The sequence below is a fragment of the Ixodes scapularis genome, unplaced genomic scaffold, assembly GCF_016920785.2.
Source record: "Ixodes scapularis isolate PalLabHiFi unplaced genomic scaffold, ASM1692078v2 ptg001080l_1__unscaffolded, whole genome shotgun sequence".
Classification (NCBI taxonomy): Eukaryota; Metazoa; Arthropoda; class Arachnida; order Ixodida; family Ixodidae; genus Ixodes; species Ixodes scapularis.
Window position 1 is genome coordinate 798996 of NW_024610096.1, and position 27855 is coordinate 826850.

Here is a 27855-nt window from a genome sequence, read left to right on the forward strand (position 1 = left end):
GGGGGGCGAGGAGGCCCCAGCAGTATGGAAGATTTCGGCCTCCTCCCCCCTTGGCTACGTGCTTGAACCATCCGTTTCGCGTCGTGCGTATAGCAATATCCGGTGGGAGGTGCACAAGCTCGTGTATATAGCTTTGCTCAAACCGGAAAGTGAAATGAGGTTGGGGATATTACCTTCTTTCGTTTTTGGGTAGACGTCTCCGTCTCGTCCTCCGAGCTCACCTCTGCGGCCGTTAATCTTGGCACTGGGACCCTCTTAGGGCATTCGCGCAGTTCTTCTTCGGTATCTACAAAATTGACAGGGCGAAAATTTAGCGGAAATACAAGCACCAAAGAGGCCTAATCGCGGCCTATAACGAGTGCTTACCGCCGAGCATAAGAATTTGCGCAGTGTAATCCCCAGTGTTCCCACTGTCCACGTTGTCTGTCCACAGCACCGTGTAGTGAGCCTTGTTGTTGAAGTCAGTTTTATGAACTGGGTTGAAGTTTCGTATATTATCGACGTGCATCACATGGCGGCGCCTGTCCAGGTCATCCACAAACCGAACCAGCGCGTACATGACGGTTCTCGATCCGAATCCAAAAACAAACGTAAAATGACTATATGAAGAAACAACTGCAAGAACCACTGAACACAATATTTAGGAAGCCGAAAGATAACGCAACAGGAAAACACAAAACGTGCAGAGAGTTCGGTCGAATTGAGAAGCGAGCTCCGCTCCACCGTCCACAAAGACTCAGGCTGTAAGCTCAGGTACTCAGGGTTGCCAGCTGCTAAACTATTTTCTTCTTCTTTTAGCCACAGAGCGTTTCCCTGTGCCACGTTGGGCTCCTCCAAAGCATCAGAGTTGATGAAATACGAAATTAAACTATAATAAATCAACTGAATAAGCTATTATTAAACTAATATATCTTTTGTCCTTTTTTTTTCTTGTTTCCATAATTTTCTTATTTTTATTTTGTCGACAAAAACCAAATCCAAAGACGCAGCCTCCGGCCTACCGAGGCACCGAGGTCTGGCAGCGAGTTTTGAGGGACGATGTTGAGATAACGTGGAGTTTATTAGTTGTGTTTCCTTTGAGAACTGTTGACGTAAAATTACCTAGTGGCGTGTGACGCCAAAGCGGCGCAAGCTCTAATTGGAGCCGTTCTTCGACGGAGCCGGCCTACCGAGGTCGACAGAGCACCGGTCTCTTTGTGCCGAGCGATCCAACACACAAACGAAACCTGACGACAGTGGAGTGTCGACCGTACCTGCGGGCAATGGGCCGCCCGGCCCCGGAAATTCTTCACTGAGCAACAGTGATTTAGACGAGGGAGACGAATGTGAGGAGTCTGGCACACAGGTGGCAGATGAGCAAGTCTGCGAAGGTTCTGTAAATGAGCAAGACTGCGAAGGTTCTGGCAGTCGCGGAGCTCCTACCGACTCTGAATTTTCTGCGCAAGACTTAGTCACGCTGGTGATGGACTTCGCCGTCACATCTGGAATGTCGTGGACGCTAGTAGAGAACCTGATGAAGTTCGTTGGCTTTATCCAGAAGAGAGATGACCTTCCCGATACGAAGTTCTTATTTAAGAAATTCGCGGGGATTTCGCTGGAGTCTTCAACCTTCCACTTTTACTGTCCACACTGCATGCTTCTTCTGGGGGAATCTGCAGGAGACCTCAAGGAGAGAAAGCAAGTTGAGGCAACGTGCGCGCAGTGTGGTCAAAAGTACACCGGAGAAGAGCTGACGACAGAAGGCCATTTTTTTGTCAGCCTTCCGTTGGAGCAGCAGCTCACTTCAATGCTCGCATCTGAAGAAGTTGCGAGGTCGCTGAAGTCCTCCCTGCAGAAGCTATCAGATCGTTGTGACCCAACTGCCATGGGTGATATTACGGATGGAGCTTATACAGAAAGCAACGAGAGGAGCTCAACCTCAAGAAGATGGACGTGACGATGACAGTGAACTCGGACGGCAGTCCGCTCTTCAATTCCTCCAAGTTCTCAATTTGGCCAGTGCAGATGACTATAAACGAGTTGCCTCCAGACCTTCGCTGCAAGAACTTGACCATCTCCATGCTCTGGTACGGTCAGAGCCACCCTGACATGACTTTGGTGCTGCAGGCCTTCGCCAAACAGATGGACCTGCTCACCAAGACTGGCGTGGAATGGACCTGTGATGGGGAGACCTTCATCTCGAAGGTAATGTATACTTTTTTTAATGTGCAACGTTTATAGGCTAGCCTTTGGTTGAACGTGAAGGCTGAGCATTAACTGACTGGCTGAGTGACATAAGCCTCATGGCTTCAGTCGCCCCCCCTTTCCCTCCCCTCCCCTCTACCCCACAATCTTTCGTGTCCGGGTACCCCCCATCCTAGGACATTTGCGTTCAGCGAGTGTCCCCGAGACCCCCACGACCTTTTGTGTTCGGGCATCCCCTCTCTCGGGACATTCGCCATACCTGCCCCCAGGATCTTTCGTGTCCAGGTATCCACCCGCCCCCTACCAGGGATCTCGTGTCTGGATACCCCTCTCCCACAATCTTTCGTTTCCAAGTACCCCTCCCCTCCCGTCCAGGCCATTCCTCTGGTTATGGACTCACAAAAGTTACACATGCCAACACGAGTGCTTGCCATACATTTTTTTATTTTATAACAAATTGCATCTCAAAGATTTTATATCTTACTAGTGATAGCCACGAAATCAGGTTTGTTTCTGATTACTGGAAAGGTTAGCTTACATTGTTTTTCACTCTGAAATACAGATAGACCTAATAATATGACGGAGGATCCAAGCCCTCTTCCAGTTTGGTTTCTCCTCAGTGACAATTTCGGTCTACTAGAGAACAGTTCCTTTGGAATATTTTTTTTGTTATCCTTTCCGTTAGTCATATTTTGAAATAATTTATTTCTGGAAGTGCCACAAAGACAACGTTTTCATTTATATCAATATATAAAATGACATTGCTTACTAAATAACACAGAAGCAGTATCTAAGAGTATGGAGGCCTGCTCCTACACAACACTTTGTTTCCTTTAGTCATTATAAAATGTTGGAACGTTTCACAGTTTGACCTGCTTCTGTTCCAGGTATACTGCATCTGCTGCTCAGCCGATTCCCCAGCCAGGGCTCTGATGCAGAACATGGTTCAATATAACGGCTACTTTGGGTGTGGCTGGTGCCTGCACCCAGGCAAGACTGTTGAAGATATACGAGAGTTTAATTATACAGTTTAACCTCTACTATTATATAAACTGCCCCATAGAACAATACAGCACAGTTAATCAGAGATTGTGTGCAACTGATTATCCATGCAATAGATTGACACTGTTTACAAACAAGCCTGTTTGCCCACATCAGGTGTGGGCACTGCACGAGTACAGAAACCAGATTCGTGCGAGGTGAAGCTTCTGCCCATGCGCCGTGGTGACAACAGCGCCACCGCATAGGCGTGATGTCAGAGCTGCATGTCGGTCTATACACTGACCCTGCTATCCAAACTGCCTCTTGCCTGCCATTATTCTGGTGCTTTTTCAATTGTGTTCTATGCCCTTGGATAAGATTTTTACTGCAACAAAATATGGTATGTTGCATTTGTGGAATAAAAAAAAATTTGATGCATAATTGTTTACCTGTTTAGGGCCCAGTATTCACCCATATCACGGATTTGATGGAGCAATTAAAAAAGGGCTTCCTGTATTTTATGGTTACATAGTAGTTATCACGCGGCAATTCGGGAGTCAGGGTGTACATACTCTACGATCTAAGGATGTTAAGGATGAAAATCAATATGCTCATATTTGTAACAATTAATCTTTTTGTCCTTTCACTTGCTCAACAGGGACAGTCAAGTACCCTGTTAGCTCTGCCAGTGTGCCTGATAGGACCAAAGAAGGAGTGGAACGCAACATGGCCGAAGCGTTTGAGACGGGCACGCATGTTGAGGGGGTAAAGGGGCCTTCAGCCTTAATCACCTTGGCCGGTTTCGACATTGTGTGGAGTTTCACGCCAGATTACATGCACTGTGCGCTGCTTGGTGTGACGCGCCAGTTTCTGGAGTTGTGGCTATCCAATGTCGGTGCTGCGTACTACATTGAATCGCCACAACTCCTGAAAGAGATTGACGAGCGGCTCTGTCACATCAAGCCCCCACAGTGCATGGCACGTCTGCCTAGATCTGTTCTTTTAAGGAAGTTTTGGAAGGCCACCGAATGGCAGCAATGGCTGCTCTACTTCTGCCCGGTGTGCGTGGAAGCCATTTTGCCTGGTTGCTACCTAACCCACTTCAGCCTGCTAGTGCGAGGTATTTTTCTGCTTCTTCAAGACGAGGTGTCCTCCGCCGACATTGCTGACAGCACGGACTGCCTGGTGCAGTTTGTTGTAGGTGTCCAGTTCCTTTACTCTGAGAAAGAAATGACGTCCAATGTGCATCAGCTGCTACATCTTGCAAAGAGTGTCATGCTGCAGGGACCTCTTTGGGCACATTCATGCTTTGGCTTTGAGGCAAGCATGGGAAAGCTTAAGAACCTCGTCACTTCAGCGAAGGGTGTGCCGCACCAGATCATGACACGTGTTATAATGACTCAGAAAGTAAACGCATGCAAGGCAGTCGCAAGCCCTCACGTTCGGGACTTCCTCCAGTGTGGTGCGCCGAACAAAGAGCCTGTAGCGCTTCTCGGCAAACCAAGGCCCGTAGAAGGGCCTTTGTATGGGTTGATCGAGAGGCAAGTCCCTGATCAAATCACTGGCCCTGTTGTAGAGCATGACAGAGTTTGCATCTCTGGACGTGTGTTCCACAGTGAGCAGTACCAAAGGCCAAACAGAACGGACTGCACAGCAGTAAGGCTGCCAAACAATGTCTGTGCAAAGATTCAGCGCATTGTTTCAGTGAGCTGCAGTAACATGAAGAGAGTATTTCTTGTTACAAAGGGCTATGCAGCCTCTCCCTCGTTTGGCACCACTCACATTATAAAGGTTGAGAGGTGGTCATCTCAGAAGGTCATTGAGATCGATGCCGATGCAGTGGGATGCCTCTGGCTGGAGTGTAATGGAAAGAATTTTTTTTTTGCAATCTGGTGAATCGTTTTCGATCACTTTGCCGCATTTGAACGTTTTTTCCGGTTGGGGTGCCCAGGATATAATGGAGGTTTATTGTGGAGAAGGTGCAACGTAGCTGATCATTAAGTTGCATATCAAAAGATCTCCAGGTGGTCAGAATTAATCCTCAGTCTAACTCTAGGGCATGCCAGATGCCCTGTGTTCGTTTTACATGTAAATCCTCAAAATTCATTTATGTACTTTCATGTTATGTATGTAGCTTTGCCAGTTACTTTTTTTGCTGGGGACTTACTGTAAATAACTTTTTGTGGCAATGCATTAGAACGTAGGAGCATATGCACATCACATTCGGGTATCAAATAGAGGGTGCGTACAGCAAACTGCAGCAGTCAGCCCATGCTTTCACTGATGTCAGCATTGTGAATACCTTGTCTTGGAAAAACGGGCACACATCTCTCTAGCAATCTGAAGTGGGTTGGGTGTGAACTGAGATTTTGGTTACACATGGAATTACCCCTTAGTTTGAATTCATCCCGAATCTCGGGGCATGGCAAATGCCCTTTGTGCACTTGACACCTACAGTTGACTTTGTGATTATGCACTGTTACAACGTTATATTTTGTTTTTTGGGTAGTATGATACAAGCTGCTTTGTTGGTGCCTGTTCAACATTGTCAATTTTATTACCCTTGATGTCATGCCTAGTGAATTATGAACACAATGTTGGTTTAATTTTAGAAAAATCTTGCTGGTAAAATATGTGAAATCTTTTCTTTTTAGACATGTGCCATGGTTGTATGTATTGAACTAAGTATAAGCTTAGTCACATGGTGTATCACATACAATCTTGTACGAATGCATTTGCTGGAGACAGTTACAGCATGTCAACTGCATCATGAAGCAGCTACTTTGTAAGTAGTCTTTGGTTCCTATAACCAAATTTTGTCAACTTCTGCTATGGTTAATTTGAAGAACTGTTTATAACTGTTCGGGTAATTCAGAATGTACCCCATGTTTTTGTATTATTCAAAGGAAATGTTTATTGACAAAAGATTGATGTACTTTTTCTTCAGTGATTTTTTCAAGTGTTCCATCTTGTTTGAACACAAAATAAACAAATAGCAAGTAATTTTTAGTGCTTTTGGGCATTTCTGCAGCATGAATAACACATTAATCTATTATACTATCTTAATATTTATTCCTAAATTTAAGCCAGAAAAAATAAGAGAACCCAGACTGAAGAAGACTCGAAGTTTCATGAGTTATGTTGGTGACTGAATGCCACAGAACTTATGGAATCCAATTTTCACAACCACCTAAAATTGTATTTCTCTGACAATGCACTCCGTTTTGTATCTTGTCAAAGGTATTCAGGAGAAGTGAGGCAAGCTCGGTGCTAGCTTCTCCAACTGGGGCTAGCTAGAACTGCACCCAAGTGAACTAGTTCCATTTGAACCGACTGGTTCGAGATATATCTCATTGGGAGCAGTTCAAGCTAGCGCTCCAGACAGCTCTAACTGGGTTCAAACATGGCACCTGGTCCCGGTTGCATTTTAACTGCAAAATATCAAGACAAGTTCCTGTTACCTCTTCAACTGGTCCCAGTTGGCTTCCAACTGGTCCCACCTAACCTGAAACTGACCAGTTGACCCCCAACTGAAACCAGTTGCCCCCTAACCAAAACCAGTTGACCCCCAACTGGGATCCATTTGGGACCGGTGGACTCCCAACTGGGACCAGTTGACTCCCAACTGGGACCAGTTGACCCCCAACTGAGACCAGTTGACTCCCAACTGGGACCAGTTGACTCCCAACTGGGACCAGTTGACCCCCAACTGAGACCAGTTGACCCCCAACTGGGACCAGTTGACCCCCAACTGAGACCAGTTGACCCCCAACTGGGACCAGTTGACCCCCAACTGGGACCAGTTGACTCCCAACTGGGGCCAGTTGACTCCCAACTGGGGCCAGTTGACCCGCAACTGAGACCAGTTGACCCCCAACTGGGACCAGTTGACTCCCAACTGGGGCCAGTTGACTCCCAACTGGGGCCAGTTGACCCGCAACTGAGACCAGTTGACCCCCAACTGGGACCAGTTGACTCCCAACTGGGACCAGTTGACTCCCAACTGAAACCAGTTGACTCCCAACTGGAACCAGTTGAAACCAGTTGACTCCCAGTTGAAACCAGTTGAACCCAGTTGACTCCCAGTTGAAACCAGTTAGATTTTCAACTGGTCCCAGTTAGACATTTTCACCTGGGCTGATAGCTTTGGTGTACATCCAATACGTTGTCGAGAGACATCCTAATAAGACCGCAGGGTTAGGCGACAGATCGAAGCAGGTGGACGCGCGAAGTTCGAGCTAGAACTGACAACAAGCAGAAAAAGAAAAAAGCGGCTGCAAGGCGCACCTTTCCGGATCTCGATGCTTATCAGCGTGTAGCTCGCGCGCGGCTTTTCGGGTGACAAGAGAGGAGGGAGGGGGCGAGCACCACAGGGACAGGAATTTTTTGGGACAGCCCCTCTCCCTCTCCCCAGGCATTCCAGAGAGATGTGTTTTTGTAACCTCGAAAAAAAAAAAAAAAGACACGCGCGCGCGCGCGCGCATTTTAGCGCGTTTGAATCTTGGAAATGGCGGCGGGGCCGCCAGAAGCTCGGCTTGCGTCCGAGCGAAGAAAGTACTCAGCGCGAGCTCGTAGTTTCACTGCTGCAACGGCGGGCGTGCTCTCGCAATGCTCGATGTTCTTGCAGCCGCGTGTACGCGTGCTACCTTCGCTGCGTCTTGAATTAAAGTGAAACGGAGTCTAGACGTACATTCTTTCACGCGGTCGCGTCTTCTGCGAGAGAGATTCGAGCTGAATAAGTAAACTGAGGCAACAAAGATGGACAAAGCTTTAAAGTTCTGTCAAAAATATCGGCTCACCAACGTCGCGCGTTCACGTAAAAAAAAAGTGTTAGTTTTAGTTGCAGTATTAGCGAACATCAGCGCAATTTAAATATAAATATAATTACTTGCATTACGCGGACGATCTGAAATCGATGAGCCGGCGCTCCCAGCCTTCCGGAAACATTGGCTGCCACGGCTGAAACGCTAGGCGTGCCTACGCCGCCGATCTGTACGTTCAGTATGAAACGGGCTCCGGAGAGCCGTTTGATTAATCCGGTGCAGTTTGCTACATGGTCACCGGTTTGAGCAAACGTGCGACAACTTTGCCCAAACGAGTCGCCCATTTGCCCAGACGAGCGACCCATTTGCCCAGACGAGCGACCCGTTTGCCAAAGGAGTGACCTGTTTGTCCAAATAGGTGACCGTTATGGCTCATACGGGGGACCCCTTTGAGCCATACGGGCGACCCCTTTGACAAACTGGTGACCGGTATGGTTAAACTGTTACCGGTATGGACCCGTTTGTTTTCATATAGGCGCCAAATGGTTTTTTTCAGTAGGACTGTCCCTTTGCTAGGCCTTCTGTTGGTCCGTCCGGCCCAAAATACGAATAAATTAGCTATAGTTAGTTGTGCAATTAGTTATTTTTGTCCATTTTTATATCTGTGCCTTTACAAAAGGGCAATTCGGCCTTGCGATGACACTAACCTTTATTACCTTTTAAATCCCCTTTAAATATGCCTTAAGATGGCGTATAGCGGTGTTAGCGACGAGACATGCCACGTATGTGCACCAATGAAGGTGTAAAAAAGATGATGCTAAGAAAATCGAAGGGTCGCCGCCGGCCCTGCGACAGCTTACATCGCTCTCGTGGAAATATAAAGCGCCATCAGCAACCCAAAAGTATGCATGATCCCAAATCGTTGCAGTTCGACGTCAGTAAAAGTAGGATGCAAATATGGACAACGTAATAATGCTAAAAGCGCAGAACAAGCCCCAAAATATTAACGTGGGAGTTAATCATAGCGAGCATAACACTCTAAGAAAAGGGGGTGTACACGGGTACTCTCCTTGTCCCACATGTAACTCCCCAAAACTACATTTCGTCGTTCTGTCCACTGACGTCGAGCTGGCGATACCAACATCTATGAGCGGCTTGATAGCTGTTGGATAAAACATAATAAATAGCTAATGTGCGTATCAAAGACAAAAATGACACCATCTTCCCGAGGGGAACCATGGGGTGATGCGGAGCATCGCGGATCGTTATTAACGGTGTTATTAACGGTGTTAGTAACGTTGTTAGTAACGTTGTTAACTTGCGTGTTATTACGTTGTTAACTTGCTTTGGTTACCACACATCGCGAACGTTGTTGGAAACTCCGCGATGCTCCGCATCACCCCATGGTTCCCCTCGGGAAGATGGTGCAATTTTTTTAATTGCGTAGACGAAGGTCTAACGGTTAACGAAGGTCTTTATTGACTAGCGTCTCGTACTTGAGGTGTGCACTTTGCTTTGATGAGGATGGCTTTGTGGTCGCTGAAGTGAACCGTGAGGGGATCTTGGTGCAGTGGGTGGATCTTGAAATTGGCGAAGACGTGATCAATGCATGTGCCGTGAATGGTAGTTGGCTGTTGTTTGCGGTCGTCGTATGATACGTGTTGCAGCGAGTGGTGTGATGACATGTACTCAACTATCCAATATGGCTCTTCATGACGTTGAGATTAAAGTCGCCAATGTGCATGAAAGGATGTGTGTCTGCGTATTGCTTTTGGTAGTCACCCATGGCCTCGTCGATGTACTGCTCCACGGCTGCACGTGCCCTTCGCTGCGCAGCTTTGTCTTCAGTGGACGTAGCGTTGCTGTTAGTTTGTGGGGTGGTGCTGACGCTTGCTTGCGCCAACCCACTAACTGACGGGACTGTTGCTTCCATCACACTTCATCGGAAGAACGGAGTGAAGTGGAGTCAACAGCGGGTGAACTGAACGCGCGCAGCGCGCTACCGCTGCTTATATTCACACTTGGAGAGGAGACTAGAGGAGGAGAGTTACGCATGCGCGCGCGGTGTGAGTAGAAGCGAACGCACGCGAAGTGCACGCAGCTGGTAGAGAGAGAGGGAGAGCGGAGAGAGTAACGCGCAGCTGTTGAAGAGAGGGAAGGAGGAGAGTTGCGCATGCGTAGTGTGAGTACGGACTACGACGCCGACGCCGCGGGACATGGACCCGAGCAAGCTCCGCATCTAAAAAAAATGCGGTGGCTTAGCTCGGCCATGTCAGGATATACGTAGCTTGAGCTTATGCGCACAAAATGAGAGGCGCTATCAAGCGGCTCTGGTGCAGCGTCAGACTTGGCTACTGCGCAACGGAGGCGCTCAGCTGGGCACGCGGCGGTGGCAGTGCTTCTGCCGCGGCTATGACGTTACTCCTCTGTAATGCCCGGCGAGGTGCGCGCGGCGGCGGTGGAGCGCGCGGCGGCAGCGGCTCCGGCGCGCCAGTTGTGCGCCGTGTGACGTCACTGCTCCTCGCGCACGCGCAGCCCGGCTCGTTGGGAGCCACGCGAAACTGCTCAACCTCGGCCAGTGTAGCTCATGCTACAAAAATTACTGAGGCTTTGCAGCAGGGCCAAAAAAAAAAACCTTGATTGTCGCAATGTAGCCTTTAATGAGTACATTAGCTGTTTTAATAAGTTGTATCGGTCGACTATCAAGCCGCTCGTAAAAGTTGGCATCGCCAGCTCGACGTCAGTGGACAGAACGACGAAATGTAGTTTTGGGGAGTTACATATGGGAAAAGAGGAGTACCCGTGTACGCCCCCTTTTTCTTAGAGTGAAGAAGACCTTTAGTCACTGACAGAGCCAGAAAGGTATAGGCGTGCCTTTCGAACGCTCGGCCTCTAGAACGCGTTTCATGCCTTCCGTTGTGCTTTGGTTGCGCGCGCGAGCTCGAGGTGCCCGAGATTCCGAAGCATGGTCGAAGGTAGAGGAGCTCGCTCTGGAGGCGGGATAACTAAAGCTCCTCGCTTTCATTCTCACCTTGTCAGTCCGAAAGCTGAAGTTCGTCTGGTTCTTGCGCAGGAGTTCCGGCGACGTCAGAACACCCAGCTCTGATCGGCTTTGATTGAAGGGTAGGGGGTAGACCTCATGGCAGATAGCAGTGAGGTCTGCCCACCATAGTATACTTCCTATCATGGCCGATCAAAGCTCCGTGTTCTGACGTCGGTGCCACCCCTGCGCATGAAGCCTGCAGACGACCTTCAGCTCCGCATGGTCCCGCCTTCGTATCTATGTCCTTTTCTGGATTTCGCGGAACAAGGACCACAGAGAAGCCCAATATTTGTCTTCTTTCTACATTTTTTTTGTTTTGCCTGGTCAGTAAAAGTCGCCCTTCATGTTTGTTCAGGCTGGGCTCTCGGGGAGCACCAGGAGTTCTCCAAGTACAGCAACTTCCGTACGGCCACCAGAGTGCCGTTCATTGTGTCTCCGCCACCGTCATCGGAGCCCGAGGTGTCTTTCCGGGAACCAGGTTACTCCCGACACGGCCGTTCCCCGGTGGACACCATCGTGGTGCAGGAGCCCGTGTCTTTGCTGGACCTGTTCCCTACCCTGGCGTCCCTGGCAGGGCTTCCGGTGCCTCCCGACTGCGGTTCCCCGGGTGCATCGACCGAAACTTGCACGGATGGAGTGAACCTGGTACGCCGTCTACGCTGGCGGGAGACTCTCATACGCAGTTACACGCGCAATAATTACACCTCAAGGTGTAGGTGTAAAGGCATGCTTCTTTCACGGCAAATATATCTCATACCATAGAAAGTTGAGCTAGCTGCTTAGATGTAGTTTATATATAGTGTTTGACTTTAATTCAAAGAGATTTTTTTAAAATAGGGGTTTAGAGTTAGACGGGTTCTGTCTTCACCATGTATTTATCAAGCTCGGCGGACATTAGATGAGAGGATAATCATCACAGTAAGTTGACTAACTAAAATCTTTTCATTATCTTATAGAGCGCAGCTCTTAGGCGCCCGTTTCCGGCTTGAGCGGCGTAGGCGTCGCCGTCGTCGTCGACGTCGGCGTAATTGCGTGTTGCATTATGGGAAACGTCTCATAATGCAACGCGCGGGTCTCACTGGTGACCCGCGCGGTGCATTATGGGACGTTTCTGATAATGACGTCACACGTGACGTCACGTGTGGCGTCACCAGGGTCACGAGTGACGTCACGACGGTCACGAGGGTTACGAGTGACATTACCAAAGACACTCGCAAGGTCACGACCTTCATGTTACCTTCACTCGTGACGTCACGGGGGTTACTAGGGTCACGAGTGATGTCCCGAAGGGGGAGTGAGGAAGGGGGAAAAGGAGGGTGAGGAGCAGGCGAGGAGAATGAGAGGAGGATGAGGGAGGAGAAGGGGAGGGAAGGAGATCCGGGAGGAGGAGTAGAGGAGGAGGAGGAGAGAGTAGGGAGCAGGAGGGACATACCCTCCTCTCCGTACCCTCCCCTCCTCCTCCTCAGGGGCTACGCTCTAATTCGGCATTACAGGGAGTTGTAAACGTCTTTCATTTTTAATTTTTTTATTTTTTTAATTTTAGGGAGCATGGGGGAGTTGCAAGACACTGAATGTAATCGGCGAACAGGTAATGTTCTTTCTCGGTATTAATCGATGCATATTCGCGTTCTTTCACCTGATTTAAAAATTACGCTAAAAGGAAACAACTGAATGTCCCTAACTTTGCTTATAATGATGCTTAGAAGGCAGCGGTGGTCGTTTCAGTCATGTCGCAATTTCGGCAGCGTGTCCTAGGTGGGTGCGCCACCAACTCAAGTGACGACGTGACCTAAACGACTACTTCACTCTTCATTGCGAGTCATTGCGGGCAGGGCTTGATCGCTGTTGGCTTGATCAACACCACCTCGAGAGAAGGCCTCCGCACGCGTCATCACAGTCAGGTCGATCGAGGAGTGAGGTTGGGCCCGAGTGCTGTGTCAGTGTTCGGTTGGGGCTCGTGTCCAATCAGGGCGTCGAAGGTCGGACTCGGGCCCAATAGCCGAGTTAGCGCGATCCGACTCTGATGACGTTTCATGAAGGGAGAGGGCACCATGCGGAGGCCTTCATGTCTAGGTGGTGTTGGCTTGATGCGCTCTTTTTTGCGCGCAATTTTCAAATCGGACGAGAGAACGTGAAAATTCATCGATTAATATATAAAAACCATTACTTTTTCGCAAATTCTTTAAATTAGCCTGGCTCGAATAGTGATTGCCGTCAATACGTAAATTCCAACATGACGCCTAAAACCATTAGATAGAAAATTAATAAATATATGTTTTTTAGTTAGTCAACTTACCATGAGGATTCGCCCCTCATCTATAGGGACTATTCACCGGCTGCCATAACTGTGTGCGCGGCTGCTGAGCGCGTGCTGACGGCGAGCTTCCGCAGTCCTTTTGGAGCGTGCATTTAGCACCATCAAGGTTGCCGGTCTTGGCAGGCTATTAACGTGAGCTCGTTCTGGGCATGCGCTCTTAACATCGCCGTCAAATATGGCGTGTCGAGCCTAATAAATTCACGCTGAAGACAGAACTCGGCGAACTCTCACACCCCATTCTTAAGAAGTCTGTTGGAATTAAAATTAGACACCCAGTATATTAGGGAGCTTTCGTAGAAAGATTTCTTTTTTTTTTTTTTTTTTTCTCACTTCTTTTGGCTTTCAGCGACAGAGACGTCACCACTTCTCACGCGCGCCGCTACGCTAGCCTTGTCTGCAGAGTTCCGGTTCTCGTATCAAGTTGCAGAGGGCGTTGCAGGACAGCGAAAACGATCTACAAAACCCCCTTATTAACAGCAAAAAAATATAATAATAAAGAAACCAGAAATAAAACGCGCACAAAAAGCTTTTTTTTTCTTTTTTCATTATAACAATTAGGGTTTTGGTTAGCTCGCGCATTAGTCACCTAGCTGTGTTTGGAGATTGTTATTTGTCCTTTGTGCCCCTTGCTATGCCCGAGTCGCACTAGAGCGACAAACAGAAACAAACGACAGCGTCAAGCCTCAAACCAGAGACTTTCGCAATTTGACGGGCTTTATAGAATAAAGGAGGCTATATACGCTCAAACACGAGCATCATGAACGCTAGGGTATCTTTGGCAGGCTTGCAATCGCTCGTGCTTACTTCGCAAGCACCGAACGACTAAATTCCTCCCAAAGGCGAGCATGCTGCATGTGTGGGAAACGTGTCGCTGTCATTTGTTTCTGTTTGTCGGTCTAATGGTACTCGGGCATAACACTTCTCCATGGATTACATTCCTGTCCAGCTCGCTTGCACCTTTGCATTAATTGCATTATCATCATATCAAATAGATTTGCTTGGCGTACAAGGCATGCAAGAGAATAAGCATTGTCTGCGAGCACTTTACTCTGTTATGCAGTTCCTTATATATATGTATAGGGTAAACATGGCTCTACCAACGCAATGTGAATACGATTGCCTACGTGGAACTTTCGTCAGCCTGTTTGTCTTGAAAATTTTCATGACTTTCTTGGCGTTACAAGGGGACTAAGGAGCTTTATATATATATATATATATATATATATATATATATATATATATATATATATATATATATATATATATATTTCATTTCATTTCATTTAATTATCCCTAAGGGTCCTCTTTCGAGGACATTACATAAGGAGGGGGCAACACAAGAAATTATACAATAAATGAAAAAAACAAAAAAAAACATAAAGATACATAACAACGCACACTCATGCAACGTAGCTAAAAAACCTAACTTGGTGTGGAAAAATACAACATGATGGAGCTTTTGAAAACCACAGGGTCAGTTATAGTAATGAGCGATTCTGGAAGACCGTTCCAGTTCACAATTGTGAGTGGGAGAAATGATTTGTTAAAGGCATTACTGGAACCCGATATACGTTGAAAATTGTAAGAGTTATTGAGCCCACGAGGTGACCGTGCGGGAGTGCGCAGGAATGAGCTTCGAACAGTGGGATGGTAGTGTTAAAGTTTATGGAGTAAGCAAAGACGGTGCAACCTTGCGGCGTACCTCCAGAGTTGATAAATTTAGGCTCGTTTTTATGGCAGAGACACTGTTTTTATAGTCATAGTTTGATAAAATGTGGCGGGTTGCTGGGTTTTGAATTGCTTCGAGTTGGGTGATCAAGTAATTTTGGTGCGGATTCCATATTGTAGATGCATATTCCAATTTTGGTCGAATGAAGGTTTCGTATGCAAGTTTCCTAAGCTTTGGAGGAGCAGCATTCATGCAACGCCGGATGTAACCAAGGGTCCTTGCTGTGTCCGAAGAAATTGTGTTAATGTGATTAATCCATGTCATATCGGATGTTAGTACGACACCGAGATATTTATACCTATCGACTTCTTCAATGATCTCGTCGCCCAGCACATACTGGAAGGAGGAAGGAACTCTTTTACGAGAAAAGTGGATTAATTTGCATTTAGATTTATTTAGTGGCATCAACCAGTTGTTACACCACTGAGATATATTATCTAGGTCCTTTTGGATGAGTTTGCGGTCATTAGGTGAAGTGATCTCGCGATATAGAACACAGTCGTCTGCAAAAATACGTATGTGAGAAGAAATAGAATTTGGAAGGTCATTAATAAATATTAGAAAAAGAAGAGGCCCAAGGACTGTGCCCTGGGGCACGCCAGATGTGACATTAATTAAATCAGATTCGTACCCATTTAAGACTGTGTACTGCCTTCGCGAGTCAAGAAAATTATACGTATCCACATTAAGACGTGGGGGTCTAGATGAAGGCGAGAAAGTTTAGAGATTAAACGAATATGTGGGACACGATCAAATGCCTTGGAGAAGTCTAAAAATATTGCGCCTGTTTCGTTGCGAGATTGAAGGCTGCAATGAAGGTCATGTGTAAATTCAAAGAGTTGCGTCTCACAAGAGTAACCTTTGCGAAAGCCATGTTGGTGATGGTAGAAGAAGTCATTGTAATCTAAATGCGGCATTATGTGCGAATAAATGATATGTTCAAGAAGTTTAGATGGAACGGAAGTTAGTGAAATGGGACGATAGTTAGAAGGCAAAGAACGATCATCACTTTTGTGGACTGGAACAATCCTACCTACTTTCCAATCGGATGGGAGGCAACCTTCGGATAGTGACTGATTAAATATCAGTTGCGAAATATCACTAGATACAATCTTAGTATTTTTCAGAATCTTCGATGATATGTTATCTGACCCTGAGGATGATGAAAGCTTGAGCCCATCGATAAGAGTGGCAATACCGGCCGAAGAAACGTTGATAGGAGTCATGGGCTCGTAGTGAACAGCGGGTAGCTCAGGCACATTTAAAGGACACTCGTCCGTGAAGATGGATGCGAAAAAGGTATTCATTACCTCTGAGCACATTTTTTCCTCAACTGGGTTGCCACCCTCATCGACAAGTTGAATGATATCATTGTTGTTTTTTGACGTGATTATATTCCAAAACTTTTTGGGGTTGTCCTGAAGGACAGTTGGAAGGTCCTGATTAAAATATTTTCTTTTTGAAGCTTTTATTAGATGATTATAATCCTTAAGGCAATCATAATACTTCTCCCAAATATTTGAACAGCTGGTCAGTCTTGCTTTGCGAAAGAGGCGTTTTTTCTTATTGCCAAGTGATTTAAGTCTTTTGTTTTACCAGGGCTGGCAACCATCACTTCGAGCCGCCTCGGTGGCTCCGAGGCGAGAGCGCCGGCCTACGGATCCCCAGGTGGCGGGTTCGAATCCCGACCGAGGTGCCCGCAATATGACGGAGGCTTATTGCGGAGAAGGCGCCGTGTAACCGAGCTTTCGGTTGCACGTCAAAAGATCCCCAGGTGGTCGAAATTAATCCTCAGTCCTCCGCTGGGGCGTGCCAGATGCCCGTCGTAGGTTTGGCACGTAAAACCCCCAAATTTGATTTAACCATCACTTCGGATCCGCAGAGTAGGAACAAATGCCTGAATAAGGTCATTCAATTCATTTTTATATAAAATCCAGTTGTCATTCACACTCCTTAGATTAAAATCGATTTGATACGACTGCAAGAAAGTGGTCAGATTTCTGTTCATTGACACGAAATCTGCTCTACTGTAATCCCGTATCACCTTTTTAACAGCCATCTTCACCAAAATGGGAAGGGACAGCGAGATGTGCAAAAGTTTATCGTCACTGAATCCATTGCTGTAGGTAACAAATCGAACAAGATCATTCTATATATGTATATATATACATTTTAGGGTGTTAACTTTATGCACTTGCTACAATTTACTATTATATTGTGGTAGTTGAGCCACAGAGACGACGAAGAGCTCAGCGCTTGCGCTTGCCGACCTCTTCGTCGTCTCTGTGGCACAACTACCACAATATAAAATAAATACTCTCCTGTTCCATATAAAAATGCGACTGAACAAAAAAATATTGCCTAAGGCAGAGGTCACAGTGAACTGGTTGAGAAGGAAACAAATTGAGCAGTCTTTCGACCGTGACGAGTACGCGCGGGTTAACCGGAAGTGACGCCTCTTTGAGGCGTAGGACGGGAGTTCCGACCCGACGTTTCTAAGTGCGATCAAGTGAAACTGATCGCGACATCGTCGCATAACCAGTCCTTCCCGGTTCTGCAGGACGACGCTGTGAGACGCCATCAAGTCCTGACCCAGTATCCCCGGCCCTCGGTCGAGCCCCAGACGAACAGCGACCAACCAGACGCGGAGGATATCCGCTTCATGGGCTACTCGGTGCTCTCGGTCGACTACCGCTACACCGAGTGGCTGGGCTTCAATGCGACCACGGCGTACCGAAACTGGACCGACCTGGTCGCCAGGGAACTGTACGACCTCCGGAAGGACCCACGGGAAGATCGCAACGTCGCAGACGACCCCGCTTACGGGAACGCTGTCCGGACGCTCTCTGCTGAGCTCAGGAGGCTCGTCGGTTCTCCGTAAATCTGGTTCCGCGGAAGCGTGTGTGGAAACAGGGGCGGATCGAAGTGGTGGGGCGACGGGGGCGCGCCCCCCCCCCCCCCCTTCCCCCAAACAAAGTCGACCCCCTCTTCTCCCCCCTTCCCGGAGGAAATTTGACATGGGTGAACCACCCGGTGCACAAGAAAGAATGGGCGAATGGTATCCTTTCCAATTTTCCGCCCCCCCCCCCCCCCCCTCAAAAAAACAAAAAAAAAACGGAGTTTTGGATCCGGTCCTGTTGGGAAAGGCTAGGGAAGTGATTAGTCAACAGCTCGATTTCGGATATCTGATTACAGGGAAAGGGGCGGGGGGGGGGGGGGGGGGGGGGAGAGAGAGAGGCGGAAGGACCGAGACTTATGATTCTCATACATCGCACAAAATTCTCGGTGTGACAGAATCATCTGCCGCCTCAGGCACGTTCGAAGCGCTTCAAATATGCTTGCTGCATGCGAAAATGCCTGCTGACAGCTTTTTTTTTTTTTTTTGCTTGACATGCACCCTTAGCGAAAATGGAAATAACTTAAATATATTTGAATATATTTAATACGCATATTTATTTTATATTTGGACGCCAACATTCGACAGAGATCAGTCTGGCTGGTGGAATAATCAAAAATGGAGGACGTCCAACCAAGCCCTATTTGGGAACCCTACGTTTTGATGCCTACTCGGCTGTTCTTTAGGTGTGACTATGGCGATGGCCACAGTCACCCTGGTATTTTTATGGTTTTAAAGCCCTTCAATTTGAACAAGTAAAGCGCTAGTACGTGTGCTGGCTTGAGAGGGGATCCAGACGCCCCACGAGCCAATTAATATTGACACTTGGACGAGTTATGCCAGGAGCAAAGAAATCGTCTCCCTAAAGAAAAAGCACAAGGTGTCATTTATAGGATTCCATGCGCGGATTGTCCAGCGTATGCCCGTACATGCATGCGTTGGACAATTTCGGGAGAGGATCTGCCAACAACGAAACGTCGTTCGCAAGTTCAACCACGAGCGAAGCGCGGCTGCTAAACACCCCGACGTCAAAGACCACCTCATTAAGTTAAAGAACACCCGCATTCTCTACGTTGAAACCAACCACCGACAGCGAATTTTCTTGGAGTCATGGCACGTACAAACTACGCCAGAAAACATAAATAGATCTCTCGGCACTTCACCATCTGCGCACGTCCACGGGCTTCGAGACATGACCAACTCAAAAAGAAATGCACCACCGTAAAAAAAGAGAAAAACAAAAACGCTGCTCCTCGGCGGCCATCCCCATAGTCACCCCTGAAGAAGAGCCGAGTAGGCATCGACATGTAAAGTTCCCAGTTAAGGCTTAGTTGGGCGTCTTCCTTTTTTTTTTTTTAATTTTATATTATTTCGTATATTTTGTCCAAACTCAAAATTATAATACAAATGCATGACTACTGAACTCGAAATATACTTGCCATATACATCGAACGTCTGCCAGAAATATGTGAACATATCTTTGGTTTTTATTTAAGAATTGACCACAATTATGGCGACAAATATTTTAGATATTTTGCAGTATCACAAATTAATAAGCATATTTTTCATAACTTTTTAAAATATTACCAAAATATGGAAACATACTTATATATTTATAAATATATACCAACATGCGTAAAATATGTATTAAATATACTAGAACCGAGACTGGAATAATATGCAAAAGATATATTTTTAATGTATAAGGAACGTATTTTAACTATTATATATGGTTTATTTAAAGTTAATTAAAAGTGCACTTAAGTTACAAACGTCAAATATGCATGACATGTACTACTAAATTGGTATGATTATAATATTCTTAGAGTAGTGCCAATAATGTGTGACCATCCAACTCAAAAAGAAATTTCGCGCTGGTCGCCCGCTAAGAAAATCGGACTTTTAGATGCACAGTAAGGATATTTTTGCTGTTGGCCACTACACTCTCAATGCTCAAGTTCAAATTCGAGGTGAGAGCGTGTTTTATATAAACAATTTCCTGTATTTCCACTTTTTTAGGCCTGAAATGTTTCACTCTATCCAAGCTCCGGTCACATTCCATTTATCTCCAAAACCATACCTTATAATAAGCTTTTTTTTTTTTTCTTTTAACAAGTTTGAGCGGTTGATTGTTTATACAGCACCAAAGAGTCTCATCTTAACGAGAAACACTCATCACGATGACGGTTCACCGCATGTCTGGCGTGCCTAATTGAGGGTGGGTCCGAAATTCAGTGCCACTTCTTGCCAATTGACGCTAATTGACGGTTGCCTGACTTCCAGGCATGTTCTAAAGAGTGACAAACTCTCCCAGTACAAAGGGCGCTGCTAAAAGGTTGTCTGTGTTGCCTTAAGACTACATTTAGACGACGGTATGGGACAGAAACGAGTACCTAGTCTTTCTTCAGAGTTTTAGGGGCGAAGCTCCTTAGGGTCGAGCGTTGTCCGTCCGGCTTTCGTGCTCACATCAATTGCCATCCCATCTGTCTTCTTAAAAAAAAAAAAAAAAAAATGTTTGCGCAGTCGACACGATTCGAACCCGTGCGGGCGGGGAGACCCCATGGATTTCTAGTCCATCACCTTAACCACTCGGCCACGGCTGTTTTTTTTAAGTGTTTATTTACATGGGTATATACACGAGAACACTATATACAATTTACATTATGTACAAAGCGTCAAAGAAACAAAAAATTGAACGGTTGTCAACCTATACAAGGAGAGTGTTACTAGAAATATTAGAAAGCTCGGAAATAGTTGGAAACAAAGGATGTACAGCACACTTCAGTTTTCCTCTACAGGGAGTTGGCAAAGAGGACCCTAAGTGATAAAATCCTGGTCTTGTGACACAGACTCATATGACGTCAGGGGAACGACTGATGCCTTCTATGGCTTGTTTCCATTCTTCATCATCTTCGCAGCACGTTAGTATGCTCTGACAAACGAATGCGGCAATATTCTTAAAGTTCACCCAAGACGGTTCGGCTACCCCTCCGTCCGTATCTACTTTCCGTGTCTTCCACAGGCTATATAAACCTAGCACAACTAATTTGTCGAGAATCGTATCTAACTGGTCTCGAAAATGTAGGTAACGAAAATTACTTTCTTCGACTTCAAAGTCTTTTTTCACTGTCCTCTTGAAAACGTCCCAGAAAAAGACTGCATCAACACAGAGCACAAATGCATGACTGTATGTCTCAGATGTTTTGCAGAGCCTGCAGTTTGTGCTCCAAAATACGTCAAAACCCCGTGACTCTCGCCACTCCTTTACATGTATTGTCCGCGAGTGAAAGCGAAAAAAGAACGACTTGCACTTCGGTGGAATGGGCAAGCGTTTGACTCTTTTTAAAACATCAGTTTTGCAGTTAGGGGGAGCAGCAAATACACCCAATCGGTACAGTGGATCCTGAAACAAAGAAGTTAGTAGACATTTAAGTAACTTCTTCTTGGAACAGGTCTCTAAGAAGTCACCGGTAAACCGTCTTCTGAGGAAATCAATGGTGTCTGCTACCTCTCTGTAGAAGCCGCGTAAAGTGATCGTTTTGCTCGATGACTCTGTATTTACTGCTGTTCCCGTGTACTTTGTACCCCCAGGGCGAAGCTCCGGTGCTGAGGATACCGATTTTATTGTTCATAGGTAGTGCTAATGGTGCTGATTTTTTTTTTTTTTTTTTGCTCATAGGTAGTGCTGAGTTCCGGGTTGCCGTTTCGACTTCATTATTACTGCTTTATGGTCGGTGAAATACAGAGCCAGTGGTTCGTTTAGCGGATGAGCTTGGATCTGCTAGAAGCCATGGGAACGCATCTCCACCGCTTAAGTCAACGGTCCATGTCAGAAAGAGAATGTGTGGTAAAGAAAAAAAAAGTCAAATTGGACGTTTTTAGTGATTTATACAGCCTAAGGTTGGTCTGCCAGTAGGGGCGACACTGGTTTACACTGTAGATGAGCAATTTTGCCAGTGCAGTACGACTGCTAACCTGGGGTCTTTAGCGTGCTCACGCAGTAGTGATACACGACCGCACGCCGGTACGATGCTCATCCAGATCGAAACGGGCAGGGGTGGGGCTCGAACCCAGGATCCCTGGGCTCTGCAGCGCGAGCTTTCGCTCCACGCGCGTCGAGCTGGTATGGTATGGATCTAAATTCTGAACTATTCTAACGCTTATAAAAAGCACTATAATCATTACGCTGCATTAACTTCCCTTCTGTCGAAATCTCGGAAATCTGGTGGTTGCGCGGTTTCGTATTCCAGGGGCGCGCCCACTCGCGCCCCACCCGCGAAGCCCGTTAACTGGTTTAGTTTTGCGTTGACGCCAGGCCTTACACATGCCAGCTATGCAAAAAGAAAGCTTCGAAAGGAACGCGAATATATTTCCACCGGTGAGTACGTGGATTGTTGAAGTTCATGAAACTGCTCTGAATATATAAAAATATTCGTGATATTGAAGGCAGTTGGTAAGCATGTGTGGGACCCCGAAGGTATGCCTCCATGCTTCGCCACTTGCGGCAGCCAGAATGCATGGGAAAATGGCAGACGTTTTCCTCTTGAGTTAGTATATGTGATGTTTATGATGTCATGAGGCTCTCTGGTCTTAGAAGAAGAGGACATCCAGTGAGCACGCTCGCAGGGGGTGGCACGCGCTGTTGCGTTTGGAACTGACGAGCAATCGCCATAGCTGCTGCTTTGATCCCGTATGTTACTTACTAAACAATTTGCTTAAACCATCCTCCTGAGCTTAACTAGCAACATGGTGCCAGAAGTGGTGAACAGCTCAACGTCCATATTTTTTATTTAACAAGCAACAGCAGCAACAATATGGCATCTGCTTTCCTACAACCGCCGGCTCCGTTCCAACCTGGTGACGACCCAGCAAGAGCATGGGAGTGGAAATCATCGTACCTTATCTTTGAGGCAGCCTGTGAATATGCATCCAAGCCTATCGCAACTCGGAAAGCTTTTCTGCTCCACTGCCTTGGACCTCAGGCAAGACGTATTACGCAAACCTTTCCTCTGCAACCAACGGGAGATGCTCAAAGCGGGCAAAGAGAGAATGCAATAGATTACATACTGCACGAATTTGATAAACTGTATGCAGCTTACAAAAGCGTCACACAAGCGACAGCCATTTTTAACACAATGAGCCAAAAGCCAGAACAAACCATCGACGAATTTGTAACTGAGCTAAAACTGCATGCTCAGAAATGCAACTACGGAGCTCCAGAAAACAGGCTCATTGGTGATCGTATCATCATTGGGATACGAGACGTGGCTTTGCGCGAACGATTGTTTCGTGAACCGAGTCTAACCCTTGACAAAATCATTTCAACCTGTAAAGCAACTGCAATCTTAAAAAAAAAAAACAAAAAAAACTGGTGAATGATATTCAGAAAACTGACGACGAAGTTAGAGTTGATGGACTCTATCGTCAGCCATCTAGCTTCAGAGCAGCGCAACGAAGGCATCAACCATCCGAGCCACAAAAAGACCAATCCAGCAACCGACAGCAAAGTTTATGTTCGAGATGTGGTACTTCCCATCAACCCAGAAAATGCCAGCTTCCGGAAAGCGCTGCCTTTCCTGTGGAAAGTTTGGACATTTTTCCCAAATGTGCAACCAGACACAGCAGAAAACCTACGGATATCGACGTGTTTCTGCAGTAGAAGAAACTTCCAACTCATCCATGAACAATGACTCCAATGAAACGATCCATTTGGGAGGCATAACAATTGGGCCTCTTCCATCAACCAAAGCAACCAAGCTTACGCAAACTGGGACAGAGCTGGAGAGGCGTTCAAAGAAAAAAAACGGCATGCTGGCATCTCGCCCCGAAGAGGGACAAGGCCTGATTTCAGAGTTGGTGTTGGCAAAGACAGAAATGCAGCGAATGTCTTTGGAGCACGAGAGAAATATCGAAACGAGCTTTGGCCGTGAGCAGGCCCTTCAAAGCAAGTGCAAGGCAGCTTCGGCTCTCCTGGGGAAGATGCAAACGCAGCAAGCATAATTTTCTCATGCCATGTATCAGGAGTCCGAAGCATTGAAAGCCCAGTTAGTTTCTCGAAGTGGGGATTTGGCAAAAAAGTTGAAGCTTGTAGGTGCCAAGGTGGAGGAAGCAGACACCCTAGCTGAAGGAGAAGTTTGAAGCACCTCAACTTGAGCTCGAAAGGTTTTCTGCCGAGTACTGAATCTTGCAGGATGTCCTTCTTCAACAATGTGGCGAGGACTTGCCGGTAGTTGAGAATGATTTCAAACAACGAGAGTTCAGTGCCTTTCAGTACCCCAAGAAGCTGCTGGACATCGCAAAACGCAAAAGAGAGGCCCTGGAAAACCAGGTCGCTAAAAAAGAGGAGCAGTTCAATCTACTTCAGCAAAACTATCAGTACTTAAAGGACCGGTACCAGTGGCCGTTACAAGATCTCGGGGCATTTGTCCGGAGCATCATCGGGGCATTTATCCGGAGCATCATCGAGCACACCAACCAGTCGTCAGAAGCTGCAGTGTCTCTTGAAGCAAGTCAGCTGAAAGGCTTGAATTGTCTGCTGGCAGTGTTCCAGGAACGGGTCACATCCTTGACAGTTAGGAACGAGCTCCTCGCTCAAGAAAGTCAGGAGTGGAAATCATCCTGTGAAAATGCGAGTGAAAAAATTAGATGCGTGTCTGATGACAGTCGCCTCTGGCAGCAGAGACACGAAAAGGTGGCGGAGACTTTGAGAGAGAGAGAGAATGTTGTTAAGTGGTCACAATTCGTCGCAAACGGAAGCAGACGGAACCTCCATTACCGAGAAGGCAGAAACAGAGTGCAACAGAGTGAACGAGAAAGTCAGCAACCTCCTAAAACGCAACGGAAAGCTAGAAATCGAAGCCGACGTTTTGCGGTCACAACTTTCCAGCCTGGAGGAGCAAGTCGAGATGCTCGTCAGCGACAACAAGCATTTTCAACAGCTAGCAGAGAACTTAAAACAGGCACGACATTGCCTCGAGGAGGAGCTGAAGACTCTGTGCGAGCAGCACGTCAAGGCCACCAAGGAAATGGAGAACGAGCACAGCATTGCGCTGGACGAAGCGGCTAAGTGTGAGGCAGCACTGTCAGCGCTAAAGACAGACTACTCCCGGCTGTTGGACAAGTATAACCACATTGTATACAGACACAGGAACCTGCAGGAAGAGTTTCACGCGGCAGCCCAAGGGAAACGCAGTTTGGAGGACAGGTGCGCACAGCTCACAGAAGAGTGGGCAACAGCCAGACGAGCTCTCGCAGTCTTCGAGGAGGAGCAGGGCACACTGGGACAAAAGACCATGCAGGAGCTGCAAGAGCTGTGGCAAGCAAACCATCAGTTGCAAGAGCGCTTTCGCCTCCTCGAGGACAAGCATCTGAAGGCTGAAGAACGGTTGGTACAGGCGCCAAACCAAAAAGTGGGAGCCTCGATGGAACATGTCACCGAGGGCATTGGGGCTACAGCGAGAACTTCGGAGGCACCAGCAAGCCGAGTCGAGATAAACTCTCCCGGCGGTATGAGTCCCTGGTGGAGCAGTCTCGAGCCGAGGAGAGCAAGTGGAACCAGGAGAAGAGGCAGCTGAAACACATCGAGGACTTGCAGGCGCAACCGGTACCACGTCAAAGAAGCTCAAAGAACAGCAGAAACGAATACAGCTGCTGAAAACTATTTCCCTACAGTCTCAAACGAAGCGGCTGAAGACTATGTCCCTACAGTCTCAAACGACGAATCACTTAAAAACATTTCCACGTCTACAAGGTCAATAGAATAACCAAAAAAAAAAAAAAAAGTGGACGCGTCGTGGTGAAGCCGCTACGATACAGAGACTGACAAGTGCCGCACTCGCACTGCGTGATCTTCAAAAAAAAAAAAAAAAAAGAAAGAAGATGGGGGCATGGGATGATGTCATTAGGCTCTCTGATTTTAGAAGAGGACATCCAGTGAGCACGCTCGCAAGGGGTGGCACGCGCTGTTGCGTTTGGAACTGACGAGCAATCGCCATAGCTGCTGTTTTGATCCTGTATGTTACTTATTAAACAATTTGCTTAAACCATCCTCCTGAGCTTAACCAGCAACATAACAGTGATCATCTCTATGCCGGTACCAGACAAATGTCGACACAAAACTACACAAAATTCTGGGCAGCTACCGCCATCTATGAGCGACGGCGGCAACCAGACAACCAATCTGGTTGCCGCCCTCGCTCATAGATGGCGGCAATCTTTCCAGCCTTTCTGTCAAGGTGCGCGATTGTCCGGTGGTCGCCGTCGTGTACGTCCCCCCCCCCCCCCCCCCGCGACATTGAAGAGAGACATTGAAGCATTCATGATGGACGTCCTCGGCTGGGTCATGCTGGCGACGACACGTCTGCCATAGTGACGGTGACTTTAACGTTGACATTGCACGCCAGGAGGGAAAGTGGTTCACTTCGTTTATGCTCGAGCGTTTCGGGCTTGCGTGTGTGAGCGAACCTACGGTGCCCATGACCAGGCATCGAACGTGTATAGATTAGTGTTGGACAAAATACTCGATAAAAGTATTCAAGTTAAGTTACTAAATACCTGCTTCATAAAGTATTTAAAATACTACTCAAGTTACTTTCACTGTAAAGTATCATGAGTATAGTACAAATACTTAGAAATGTAATTCAATTAGTTTTGAAGATACTTCCGCATAGCGTAATTTGTATCGACGTCAGTGACAACGCCAATTATACAGCTGCGCAAATCAAATCTGGGTTACCAGAATAAAGGCTTATTAGCACGCAACAACACACAACGGAAAAAAAAACTATCGTAGGGATATTTTATGCAGCCCTACTATATGGAGCAAAATATTGTCACGAATGGCAAATGATGAGGCGGCGAATAACTGAACAAACTAAAAGTTTAATGGGGCGAACTTGTGCCCAAAACAAAATCGACAAAGGCTAGCGTCGATGTTGGCAAAACAGCAGAATCGACCGCTGGTGCGAGACTCACTCCGGACCGCCACTCGGAGCACCTTTTGTACCCGCGTGTGTTTCTGGAGCATTCGGCGTAGAAAGTTCGGCGCGTGGAACATTCGTAACTCGATCAGACGACAAGGTTCTCGAACTTACGAGAATGTCAAGTTGAAAGAATAAATAAAAGACAAGTCCGCTCCCTGGTATCGAGAGCCAAGCCCGGTAACCATTCGGCCACGCGCTCGCTGTGCGACGCGCGTGTTAATATCACTGATAGATGTTACAAAACATTTCTGGGACAACAAGAAAGAGGTCGCTTTATGGGGAGGAGATCAGACCGTGGCGCCCCAGGCGGTTAACTTTAGAACTAGATGGATGGGGACAACAAATACAATGACTCAGCGCTCGGCTGACCTAACCGAACGCGGCATCAGCGTTCGGCTGGAGTTCGTGTTCTCCGGTGAGGGGGAGGAGGGGCTCTTTTGTTATCACTCCGGCCTGCATGAACAATGCAGCATGCAGGGTGCCCAGCTCAACACAAAAGCCCAAGTGGGTCAAGCTCGCATCCTCTGACGACTACTTTCGGAAGAGATCCGTAACATAACATCACTTCACTAATTGTTGGTATTTTTTCACTACACCGTGCCCCGCGCTCTATTAAACAAGATAACATGAACATGCCCACAAGGCCTGTGGGCATGTGCACAGGCCTTGTGTTTGGTAAACACCGAGGTGTGGGAATGACAAATGGGTCAGAGCGCTTCACCAATACTGACATCGCTGAATATCACATCCTGCGGCGCACCTTAGACGCATCGTTTAACTACAATCCATGTGGGGAGTTCACTATAAACGAACTTGGGACACGGATATGAGTGAATGGATAATAAAGAGAACCCACATAATAGCCACGGCAGTGGTCGCACCTTCTTCAAGTAGGTTGCGTTCAGAAAGGCACTCAGCGTTGGGGGACACTTTGTTGGAATTTTGAGAGGTCGTCCAGCTC

At 47.0% G+C, this 27855-nt stretch overlaps 1 protein-coding gene and 1 pseudogene across 4 annotated transcripts in view; both read left to right on the forward strand.

Annotated features, from left to right (window-relative positions):
- LOC8027744 (iduronate 2-sulfatase) overlaps positions 1-20425 on the forward strand; it is an 83254-nt gene extending 62829 nt beyond the window's left edge. For 3 of the 4 annotated variants that reach the window (XM_040219923.3, XM_040219926.3, XM_040219922.3), the window contains exons 9-10: positions 11327-11616; positions 17578-19945. In XM_040219923.3, the coding sequence (XP_040075857.2) occupies positions 11327-11616; positions 17578-17898 (611 nt within the window). In that variant the 3' untranslated portion in view covers positions 17899-19945. Of the gene's footprint in view, positions 1-11326; positions 11617-17577 lie in introns of all 4 variants that reach the window. The other variant, XM_040219924.3, reaches the window with a different exon arrangement.
- A 3092-nt stretch (positions 20426-23517) lies between these two features.
- LOC115329847 lies at positions 23518-25487 on the forward strand (annotated as a pseudogene).
- Positions 25488-27855: the final 2368 nt, after the last annotated feature.